Below are 12,560 nucleotides of genomic sequence, written 5' to 3'. Positions count from 1 at the left end.
TCGAGTATGTCTTATATAGTACCAACAAACCAGTGTAATTATTACTTTTAAAGGGTCAAAGCAGCAAATTATATTTAAACAGGTAATAAACCACTCCCGTTACAGGTTGAACATCCCAAATCTGAAATCCACAATGCTCCAAACTCCAAAATGTTTTGAGTACCAATATGATGTTCAAAGGAAATGCTCATTGCAGTATACTACAAGTATGCTGCAAATATTCCAAAATGCAAAAAATCCATAATCTGGCTAGGTGCAGTGTCTCACGACTGTTAAGTTCCAACACTTTGGGAGGCCGAGGCAGGTGGATTGTCTGAGCCCAGGAAGTCAAGGCCAGCCTGGGCAGCATGGCGAAACCTTGTCTATGCAAAAAATACAAAAAGCAGCCGGGCATGGTGGTGCATGCCTATAGTCCCAGCTACTCAGGAGGCTGAGGTGGGAGGATACCTTGAGCCTGGGAAGCAGGGGTTGCAGTGAACTGAGATGGCGATTACACCACTGCACTCCAGTCTGGGCGACATAGTGAGACCCTGTTTCAAAAAAACAATAATAATAATAATAATAATAATAATAATAATAATAATCTGTAATCCAAAATACTCCCATCCCAAGCATCTTGGAAAAGAGGTATTCTGTATTGTCAGAATGTTCATTTCAGGATCTTAGTTAATAATGAAACATAGAGTGATTTTTCAGATCTTTTCAGACAGACTTGGAAGAAGTAACTCCTAGCCGTTCATCTTTTAAGTGTCTACAGATTAAAGAGACGCAGATGAGTAGATTTTCTAATAGTGGTTTTGTTCAGTCTTCATGGGTAGGAAATTTCAGGGGACATTTCTGCTTCACAATCAGTGTAATAAAGATTCTGAAAATCAAGATTAGATCCCTGTGAATAAATAGTGTGCTTCTACAATTAGGCTTTATATTGGTTTCTCTTAATTATATTGATATCGCAATATATGATTAAGAATCATTCAGCATTTATGGATTGAATGCTTCTAGTATTTATTAAGAGTTAAATGGATTGATTTCTTTGTCCGAATCTGTATTTTATGGTATTTCTAATTTCCCACCTTAAATGCTTCTGTTATTTTGCCACTTTTGGGATTGTGTTACATAAAGCACTCCTTGCTTTGTCAGTGGTTCTCTTGATCTTCATACTTCTTAGATTTGCCTTTGCCTGTTGCCAAGGATGGCTTACCTGAAGGAAGTTTTTACCAAAACACAGGTCTTGTACCATCTCCCTCATTGCCTTTATAGTCCCTGGGGCCTGAGTTAGATTCTTTTTTCTCCTGGTAGGGCGTAGAAAAAAGTGAAACTAAGAGAATGAAGGTCTGTTAAAGTGGCTAGGGATCTCAGGGGGTGGGTAGATGAAGCAGGAGGAATGATATTATTTAGGGCTTGAATTTCACTGTGTATTCAAATTAACAGGCTTTTTCAAATGTGGTAATACAAAATGTATACTGGATAAGAGGTTGAAATAGAGTTTGGGGTTATACATTATCTACAGATAATTGACAATTTGTTTTCCCTTTGGGCTTATAAAATTATACTAAGCACAGTTATTGATTTTTAGGGGAAATCTCATAATCAGTAATTTATTCAACAAACATTTATTGAGTACTTATTAGGTGGAAGGCAGAATGTAGCTGAAGACATATAGTTGAGTGAGTCACTATCTTTGCCATCAAAAGGCTTCTGTAGGGAAGATAGTCAAATAGCTACTGTGCAGAGTGATAAGTTACCTCATATTTAGTGCGTGGAGTTCTATGCAGTGCTCAGCTGCCTGGGGAAGGTTGGTGAAGACTTTCTTTTTTTTTTTTTTTTTTTTTTTGGAGACAAAGTCTCGCTCTGTCGCCCGGGCTGGAGTGCAGTGGCCGCATCTCAGCTCATCGCAAGCTCCGCCTCCCGGGTTTATGCCATTCTCCTGCCTCAGCCTCCCGAGTAGCTGGGACTACAGGCGCCCGCCACCTCGCCCGGCTAGTTTTTTGTATTTTTTAGTAGAGACGGGGTTTCACCATGTTAGCCAGGATGGTCTCGATCTCCTGACCTCGTGACCCGCCCGTCTCAGCCTCCCAAATTGCTGGGATTACAGGCTTGAGCCACCGCGCCCGGCCGGTGAAGACTTTCTTAATAAGGTAACACTTGAATTGAGTCTTTCAGGTGGTTTAGGGGAGAAGGGACTCTCCTGGAAGAGGAAATGTCATTTCAGAGGCATAGAGGGATGGAAGACAATTATATATTAATTATAAGTGGACTGTTATTGTTAGAGCACAGGACGTAGGAGGAGAAAGAAAGTTAAGGTAGGAGAAGTGGCAGAATAGGATCGTGAAGGGTCTTAAAGGCCACGTACACTGCTAGAGACAGGCAGCTTCTGAAAAACTTTAAATGAGTATGCTATTATGATCAGATTTCTATCTTGGAAAACTCATTGATTTTATCAAAAATATGTATCATTGTTGGGGTAAGGTTTTGTAGGTAGAAGGTGGCCATTTAATAGACCATAGCAATAGTTCGGGAAAGAGATGACTGTGGGTGGGGACTGATTCCAGAGATATTTATGAAGCAAAATCTCTGGAATTTGGTGACTGAGTGGATAAAAGACATGAGGGGAAAGGAATTACGAAGGGCTGCAGTACATACCAGATAGATAATAGTTGAACTTTCACAGGTTAGATTGTTGTGTTGGAGGAGAAACGTTGAATTTTTATTTCATATATTTATTAATCACTTGTGTTTTTGTAAAGAGAAAGCATACATTACTATTATATATGTATGTGTACATATACACATACACATACATATATGCATGTGTACATATAGATATATGTATATGTACATATGCACATACACACATGTGTAGATATACACATACACATACACTTATATGTATATATACACATATACACATACCCATATGTGTGTATATGCATATACATATACATACACATATATGTGTGTGTATAGATATACATACACACACATATGGGTGTGTGTATATGTGTATATATACATATATGTGCATGTGTATGTGTATATCTACACATGTGTGTATGTGCATATGTACATATACATATGTGTATGTGCATATGTACATATACATATATCTATACGTACACATATATGTACATATATCTATATGTACACACATACATGTATACTTAGACATACACACATATATACGTGTATACATACAAATACACACGTGTGTGTGTATACATTCACACACAACATATATGTGTATACATACACATACACACACATATGTGTACACATACACACACAGATATGTGTATACATACACATATATACACACAGATATGTGTATACACATATACATATATACACACAGATATGTGTATACACATATGCATATACACACACAGGTATGTGTATACACATATGCATATATATACACAGATATGTGTATACACAGATACCCACACTGATATGTGTATATACATATACATATATACCCACACAGATATGTGTATATACATATATACACACACAGATATGTGTTATACATATACATATATACACACACACACACATATATATGTGTGTATATATATTTTTGAGATCGAGTCTCGCTCTGTCACCAGGCTGGAGCGCAGTGGTGCTGTTTCAGCTCACTGCAAACTCTGTCTCCCGTGTTTAAGCAATTCTCCTGCCTCAGCCTCCCGAGTAGCTGAGACTACAGGCGCCTGCCACGACGCCCAGCTAATTTTTGTGTTTTTAGTAGAGACGGGGTTTCACCATGTTGGCCAGGATGGTCTCAAACTCTTGACCTTGTTATCCGCCCGCCTCGGCCTCGCAAAATGCTGGGATTACAGGGGTGAGCCACCACGCCCGGCCTACTGTTACATTTTTTAAAGAGAAAAAGTCTCAGATTTCTGGTTACAGAACTAAGTATACGTGAGGAACAAATATAAAGAAGGAAGATCAGGAGTTCAGTTTTGAGCTTGCTGAATTTAAAGTGTCTCAAAAGACCTTCAAGTATTATCAAGAGATAAAATCCTTTCCTAGATTTCAGGCCTGAAGGAAAAACAGCATCTGGTTCAAAGTTTTACGTCTCTGGCTGTGGAAACTAAGTCACACATCCAGGCTAGATGCAGAACTAGTGTTAGAAGTCAGAGTCTCAACTCCTAGTTTATGGTTCTTCTGCTGCAGGAAGAGAGCGTCTCTGGAACCCTGAGGTACCCTTCTGAGAGAATTTAGCCAATGCTTTTCCATCTGAGACTAACTTCAGTTTTTTCAGCCCTTCTCAAGTGTAAACATAGGTCCTCCTAGCCTGTCAATTTAATAGTCTTTCATAATTTTAACTGTTGTTTGGGAAATTATGATCCTGTATCAATTCTCTAGGTAAAGAGCAATCTGCTCATTTAACCCTTCTTATAGTGTAGAAGGCAGGTTTGCGGAGGCAATGTACAATGCTTTTTGGAACCATCTGAAGGAACAACTATTGAGTACTCCTCCTGACTTCACCTGTGCTCTTGAACTTCTAAAAGATGTTAAGGAGGTGAGTAACCAACTCCCATTCGTGGATGGGAAGTTCCTGGGCATCTCAGAACCTTGGATCGTCAATGGCTATTAATATATCAAGTAGCATACTTTTTTTAAAACGTGACCTACTACTTAAATAGATGGGATAGGGCAGCTTCCATTTTATTTGTATGAGATGAAACTTGACCATTGGGCGATTACTGTAACAATATATAACTCAAATAAACAAATTCTTACTGAAACCCCACTATGGTCTATGTGTTTCAGAAGCCCAGAGATGAATAGGAGAGCCCTTGCCCACAAGCAACTTACCTGTTTGAGTCAAAAGGCTATTTCAAGGGAACCTTAAAGATTCCTAATTTGCTATTTTATCCTCACACTTTGGAGTAAAACAATCTAAAAATGTCCTTATCCTTTATTAAGAATGCCTCATCTCCTTGTGGTGGTGTGTATTTCATATTTCTAATATCCTACACATTTAAAATCACGTTCTTATTTTTATTCATATTTTTACCTCATTCTACCTAAAAAATAATAATGACTACTAATATAACTGATCCCAATGAAACCTTGAATGGTAATTGTCCTCTAAACAAAAAGAAATAATACTCTCTAAGAGACTTAGAGACTCAGGTTTCTGCCCCCCCTCCCCCCCTCACACCCCACCCCAACCCCCCCCCCCGGCCAGAAGACATAATCTGGGATGCCTTTGGCCTAAGAATATAGTTCACTGGAGAAAGTTTGAGGTTCTAAACAGAACTTGGCTCCTTTGATTTCCTTTGTTGGGCAGACCTTGCTATCACTGCTATTACCATGGCAGAACCGCCTAAGAAATGAGATAGAAGAAGCTCTGGACACAGATCTCCTCAAGCAGGAAGCAGAACATGGGGCCCTGGATGTCCCTCATCTTTCTAACTACATTCTCAATTTGATGACTCTGCTATGTGCACCAGTTCGAGATGAAGCGATACAGAAACTAGAGGCCATAACAGATCCAGTGCAGTTACTGAGGTGAGAGTCTAGATGTGCTGTCCCCCAAATCTGCCTTAGACACTGTGCTGGAGAACTCTGAGCCAGATGCTGTGATATAGCCCCCGTCTTATCTAGCTCTTGCTAGCTCTTGTGTACTGATGACCTGACTAACACACCTTTTCTCCTTTCTGGATTACTGGCTTTTATTTTCCAAGGACAGTCTCCCAGGGTTCCTTTGATGATCTTTAGATCAGTTGGGTCTCCTTTATGTCATGATACTGTTAAGACATTAAGGTACAGTAATTCTTTCTCCTATAGATTGCAAATTGCCTCTTCCCAGATGTTGTCCTGTTTGTCCCAACTCAAACCTTGTGAGGGGACAGGAAAGAGGATTATCTGTGTTTCACAGCTAGAAGAACCAGGACCTGGAATAGTAAAATGATCTGCTCAATGAGTTAGAAATTCAGTCACCCACATCCCAGCTACCCACATATAACTGTTAACACCTTGGTGATTTTCCTTTCACTGACTACCCTTTTTTTTAAGGTAACAAAATGACTACAGGCGAAAGACCTCTAATATGGTAGTTAAAGTGTCAGGAGGTATAACTGTCCTTAGTTTTGCCATCAACTCACTCTATGGCCTTGGGTCACTGGCCACAGTACCATTATTCATAAGTTGAAGTAGGACTATTTGTTTTTAAGGCTTTTTCTAACTCTCAGATACTCTGCTTTTATGGCTCCTTGCTTGGATTCCACCCTTCCACACTAGATTTCCTTTAATAGTGTAAATGTTTTGTTTCTCCCTATGGCAGGGGCATCTTCCGTGTTCTGGGCCTAATGAAATGGACATGGTGAACTATACCATCCAGAGCTTTCGACCTTACCTGCAGGAGCATTCCATCCAGTATGAACAAGCTAAATTCCAGGAACTCCTTGATAAACAGCCCAGTATGTTTAAAATTTAAGGGCAGGAGAGGGGAAATTTGACCTCAGGTCTGCCTTCTTATAGCAATAGAGGCTATTTTCTATTTCTTGAAAAGAAAGATTCTTCCTTGGGCAAGGGGTAGGGAGAAGGAGTGTTTCTCTAAGATAGAAAGATCTACAAAATCACTTCTTTATAGACCAGGAGTATGTCTCAAAGCTGTCCTCTTCAAGCCTTGGAATTTTAAGATGCATATTTCCTTCTCGTCATAGGTCTCCTCGATTATACCACAAAATGGCTAACCAAAGCAGCCACAGACATCACTACACCATGTCCGAGTTCTCCTGACTCACCTAGCTCCTCTCGCAGCGTGGCGTGTTCACTTCCAAACGGGGCAGGTAACAACTCAGAGCCCCCGAGTCCAACAATGGTGCTATACCAAGGCTACCTGAACCTCCTCCTCTGGGATCCTGAGAACGAAGAATTCCCTGAGGTAGGGATGTGTGTTGGGGCATTGCCTTGTTCTATGCTATTCAGTGCCTCCATTCAAACCCTCCTCTTCTGATGGGCTGTCCTTCGCTCCCTCACCAGACTCTGCTGATGGACAGAACCCGGCTCCAGGAAATGGCGTTCCAGTTGCACCAGTTAACTGTCCTGGCCTCAGTCTTGCTAGTGGCCAGAAGCTTCTCTGGTGAAATTTTATTCAGCTCACCTGAATTTGTGGATAGACTGAAATGCATCACCAAGGCCCTAACTGAGGAATTTATCTCCAGGTAAGATTCGTAGATCTCTGTTAGAGGGAAAAATGTGTGGTATTTGGGATATAGGTAATATCAATACTATTATTGCTTATTCTTCATCACAAACCACACAAAGGCCCTTGGAAACGATCTGCAAAGATTTTGGTATCTTTGATAAGTTGTATTGAGGTTTGGGATACAGAAAATAAAACTTATTTTCCAAAGAGGAGAGTGTGGAAGCCAGTTTGCTGCAAATATTCCTTATGTGCTTGCTAAAAATGCATCATTATATACTTGATTGAATGACAGTGGATTTGTGCTATGTGTATCCAGAAGTTGATCAGTTGGTCAGTGATAGTGACCATTCACTGCATGTGGGGGCAGGGATATTATACCAAAGTAAAAGGAGGAGTTGGAAGTCCAGGCCTCTTAATTTATTTGCAATTTAATTGGTGGGGTAGGAGAAAAACCGTGAAAAATATCCAATAGAGTCTTAAAACAATATTTAAATACAGTTGATGGGACTGGAGAATGCTGAGTAGATCCAAGGATGGAACCGAGCCCTTGCCCAATTTACTTTGTTTTCATCGAAGTGGCGTATGGTGCTGTATGTTTGGATCAAGTGGTACCTTGTGGGTAACAATGAGTGTATGTCATCTGCCCGGTGGCTAATGCTGTCTTCTGGTGGCAGAGAGCCGGAATTCTTCCTGGAATAGGCCTGGTTTGTGGTATGAGGCTCTCCGGACTTTGTCCCTCTGCCAAGCCCACTCTGCATTCTATCCCTCATTATCTAGGCCTGAAGAGACTATGCTGAGTGTGAGTGAACAGGTGTCTCAGGAAATCCATCAAGGCCTTGAGGACATGGGCCTCACTACTCTGAGCAGTGAAAACACAGCATCTCTTCTAGGCCAACTCCAGAACATCACCAAGAAAGAAAACTGCATTCGGAGCATTGTTGGTAAGAATCCCCATGGTCGCAGTGCAGAAAAGTGGCAAGAATGTGGGCGGGTGGGGGGAGGTGGGTAGACCTTACCCTGAAAGTGAGTTACCTAACCATTTAAAAATGAAAAGGCATGATCATTTGGAAAGTTGTTCGCTTTAGTTTCCTTGTCTATAATGTGCACGGTTCAAATAGATCTTTTTCAATTTGGAGAATGCATGTATGGTTTGGAGGCGGCTCTGCACCCAAGATATGTCATTCACAGGTGTTGGATACTGTCACAGTAACCCTACGAAGTCATTCCTGGTATTTTCTTTTTTCTCTTCTCTTCTTTTCTTCTTCTTTTTTTTTTTTTTGAGACAAAATCTCACTCTGTTGTCCAAGTTGGAGTGAAGTGGCACGATCTAGGCTCACTGTAACCTCAACCTTCCGAGTTCAAGCGATTCTACTGCTTCAGCCTCCCGAGTAGCTGGGACTACAGGCAGGTGCCACCATGCCTGGCTGATTTTTTTGTATTTTTAGTAGAGATGGGGTTTCACCATGTTGGCCCGGTTGGTCTCGAACTCCTGACCTCGTGATACGCCTGCCTCGCACTCCCAAAGTGCTGGGATTACATACGTGAGCCACCACACCCAGCCCGTTCCAGGGCATATTCTAGATGTCGGTCCAGATATATGGAGAAACCCTTTCTCTATCCTATGCTTTAAGCTACCATTTGGGCCCCTACGCCTCTCCATGGAAGTGATGCTGAGTTAGGCTGTAGGGTATGTTCCATGCTGGAATGGAAGCAGTGCACTTGGCCAGTTTGCTTTGAACTTTAGCGTCTGATCGTAGCCTGGATTGGGTGTATGGGCCTGAACGTGGTGCGCTGGTTGCAACATGTGTTGTTACTTTCAGGTACCGGGTCTATAGTCCTCTTATTAAGTTAAATGTGCACTAGGATCTCATGTCCAGCTACATAATCTTATGAACCCCCCAGAAATTTACTACCTCAGCATCTTTTGATCATGCACTGTCCTTTGGGAGCTTGATGGCATTCCACTCCCCCAAACAAACAAAAATCGCATGTATAGAGTTTACCTGAATGAGCGGAGAGGTCAGTGAATAACTCGGTTAACGCAAAACTTTGGTGAGCAGATAGGGCAAAGGCATTGTGAATTTCTTCTGAACCTTGTTTGTTCCTCTTTTCATTGTTTACCCCTGCTCCCAGATCAGCGGATCCGTTTGTTTCTCAAATGCTGTTTGCTTCATGGCATGCAGGAGTCTCTGCTACACTTTCCTGGAGGCCTCATTCTCATCGAAAGGGAGTTGGCAGAACTGGGCTGGAAGTTTCTCAATCTGATGCATCATAATCAGCAGGTATTTGGCCCATACTATGCTGAGATCCTAAAAAACATCATCCATCCAGCTCAAGCACAAGAAACAGTTGTGGAGCATAACTGATAGTGCTGGACCCCAGCCATGGCAACAGGGATCCAGGAGAGAGAGGTCAGCATGTTTCTGGGAGGACATCACCTGTGGTTAGTCGAACACTCAGCCCTCTTCCTTGCTACAACCAGGACACAGGGATGCAGGGGTCAAGCATGTAAACACCAAATGGCCCAATCCCCTTCACTAATAAACTTCTGAGCTGCAAGAAAATTTCAGTTCCTCCTGTGTTCTAGCCAAAGTCAGGTTCTGCACCCTCATCCCCTAACTAGCTGAGTGAGAATCCAGTGGGCCCTCCGTTTTCCCTTCACTGGCTGATCATTCTTCAGTATGCTTGCCTGAGCTGGAATCTGGGCATCAGGTGCTGGTAAGGGAAAATCCTGGGACTGTATAGAATAATGCCCCCTCAAAACTGGGAAGGAGCTAAGGGACCAAAGAATGACCCGGACAAGTTCAACTTGATAAGTAGATGAATTTATTGGGACTTACGTATGGGGCATTCCTGGGTGGCAGCAGGACAGCTCTGGGGATCTGCCCTGACACTCCTCTGCAAGCTGATTTTATGCTAATTTTCTGGCTCTTTGGCCTTCCATATGCAATGAGACTCTTTTTCTTGGTATGTTTCCCAGTACGCCCTGGGATGTTTTGGTTCTCACGGACACCTTGGCTCCTAAGCTGGGCACCATGCATGGCCTTGGATCACCACCTGGCCTTCAGGGTTCAGGGCAGCAGACATACAGCCTTAAGTAATCTGGTGGGGGAGCGGGGAACTCATTCACCTGCAGTCACTAGCATTATTTTCTCCAGTGAAAACTCATTTCCTTGAGGGCTTTGAAAACTCTTGTGAGATTATCCAGAGAATGAATATAAGGGCATCTGGAAGTCAGAAATTCACTGAATTGCAGATGAAGAGAAGTCGTAGAACTCCATTTCTAGCACCACATTTCCTTATAATTTTCAAGGATACAGCAATAGTAAGAGTTCCCAGCTCCTGTTCTAATGTCCGGCTTTAAGCAGTATGAAAACTGGGGATTGGTTGAAAGTTGATATTGTGAATATCAACTTTGTGCCAACAAGCATTCAGCTAAGGACAGGTCTCAGCTTCCATGGGATTTCTGTTTCTTTCAAGTGATTCTAGGGGTCAGGCTTGGAGTCTCTGATAATGACAGTAAACCGAAGCAATTAGGTCAGTGAGTATCATATCAAGTTCACCCCGATCCTATTTCTATAGCTGAATTAATCTTATCTTTCCACATCTCTAGGCTTAGAACATCTCATTCTTCTTGACAGAATCGATGTGCGTATTCAAGCGTGGGGCCGCTGCCATGCTTTTTCCCACTCCTAGTCTGGGACTCCAACTGCCAAGTTACGAATATGAGCTGACTTGGCAACACAAATGATAAATGTTCTTGGGCCACAAGGACTTGGGCTTGTTTTTAAAGACTGCAGAGGTTCATCCCATCATTCCCAGGCCAACTGCAGCAGACAAGCAGCAATCTAGAAAATTAGGTAAAAAATTAGGTTTGGATTTGGACTAGGTTTGGATTTAGAAGGGACAGGGAGAAATAGAAAGTTACTTATGGGATAGACCCAAACTGGGTGAAAAAAAAAAAATCATATCCTCATTATGTCGGCGGATGGAAGGAGCTGAGTACAATTTACTCAGCCCAAGGAAAGTAACAGATGAGATTGGAGTTCCGTTATTCCCAGGGGAACCACCTGATTGATTTCCCTAGAGGGTGGATACCAGATGGGTGACATAGCTGGGTAAACAGAGTGCTACTTTTACTTTGGCTGGAGATAAGGCACACAGAAAAGCTGTGGAATGGATCACTCAAGTGTTCTAATCTTGTGACTAGATAATCTCAGGACAGAGACCATGGCAGATGAATGTTTTATAATTAATAAATAGGCAGTGAGCCTGGCCTAGTTAAATTTTCTAATCTGATTAGACAATACTAGTACAATTTTTTAAAAAAATATTAATTTCGGGAGCCAGATTATCTTACAGACAAGTGTGTTCTGAAGTGATCCCTGTGAAGATGACTGAGTAGTTGATGGATACTGACTTTCGGCTGCAATGAAACTTTGCTTTATACTTTATAATTAAAATGTGACTTATTTTGATTTCTTGGAGATTTTGAGTTTATTGGTTCTCTTGTGCTTCCACATGGAGGAAATGGGAATCCTGATCCTAAACAAGGAAAGATAGCTCCACTCAATTCTGTTCACCATTTAGGGATGGATGGATGCACAGTTAGATAGGTGGAACATGCACGTGGTTAAAAATGACGTGCAGTACAGAGAAAATTTGGTTTCTTTCCCACCCCTGTATGTCATTTGTCCTACTTAGAGGAAACTATTTCCAGGTTTTTGTGTATACTTCTAAAGATATTCTGTGCATATGCAAGTATATATTAAAATTATAACTAATATTTGTGAGTGTGTATGCGCCAGGCACTCTTTTAAGCACTCTACATATATTATTTCAATTATTCCTTAACAATTTATCTCCAATCTACTTTTCCAATTTTAGAACAATGTGGTACAGAAAGCTCTAATTGAGGTTGAGAACCTGTGTTTTTTTGTTTATATATATTTTTTTAATCTGGTCTTCTTTGAGTGAGTAAGGGAAAATCATTTCATTTTCTTGGGCTTTTTCTTTGTCTTCATCTATAAAATTCAATACTTGACTAAATTACTGATTTTGTTGTTCAATTCTATAGAGTTATTTGTCGAAAACTGAAAGCTTTCCAGAAAGACCACGAATAAGAGAGATCAAAGCTAGGCAGCTTGAGTTGAAGTAGAGCTGGAAGAAGGAGTTTTGAGGACTGTTTCAAAACCACTGGACTAGATGATCTCTAGAGGTTCCTGTATCATTTTCTTCTTTTCTTATGGCTGTTGTAACAAACTACCCCCTGAACTTTGTGGCTTAAAATAACGTGCATTTATTCTTTTACCATCCTGAGTGTCAGAAGACCAAAATCAGTTTCAGTGGGTCAAAATCAGGAAGTCAGCAGGACCAGGCTCCCTCTGGAAGCTCTAATGGA

The 12,560-nt window shown here is 41.4% G+C and overlaps 1 protein-coding gene across 1 annotated transcript; it reads left to right on the top strand.

The window, feature by feature from the left end:
• Nucleotides 1-4,426: 4,426 nt before the first annotated feature.
• LOC104670036 (T-complex protein 11 X-linked protein 2) lies at nt 4,427-9,723 on the top strand. The gene is given in 8 exon segments (XM_030934377.1): nt 4,427-4,522; nt 5,327-5,517; nt 6,293-6,318; nt 6,321-6,428; nt 6,675-6,895; nt 6,994-7,175; nt 7,937-8,100; nt 9,293-9,723. Coding segments are annotated over 8 exon segments (1,221 nt in total). The 3' UTR covers nt 9,526-9,723.
• Nucleotides 9,724-12,560: the final 2,837 nt, after the last annotated feature.

This window comes from Rhinopithecus roxellana, chromosome 7 (assembly GCF_007565055.1).
Source record: "Rhinopithecus roxellana isolate Shanxi Qingling chromosome 7, ASM756505v1, whole genome shotgun sequence".
NCBI lineage: Eukaryota > Metazoa > Chordata > Mammalia > Primates > Cercopithecidae > Rhinopithecus > Rhinopithecus roxellana.
Note: the sequence above shows the minus strand (reverse complement) of the source record. Positions and strands in the feature narration are given on the sequence as shown.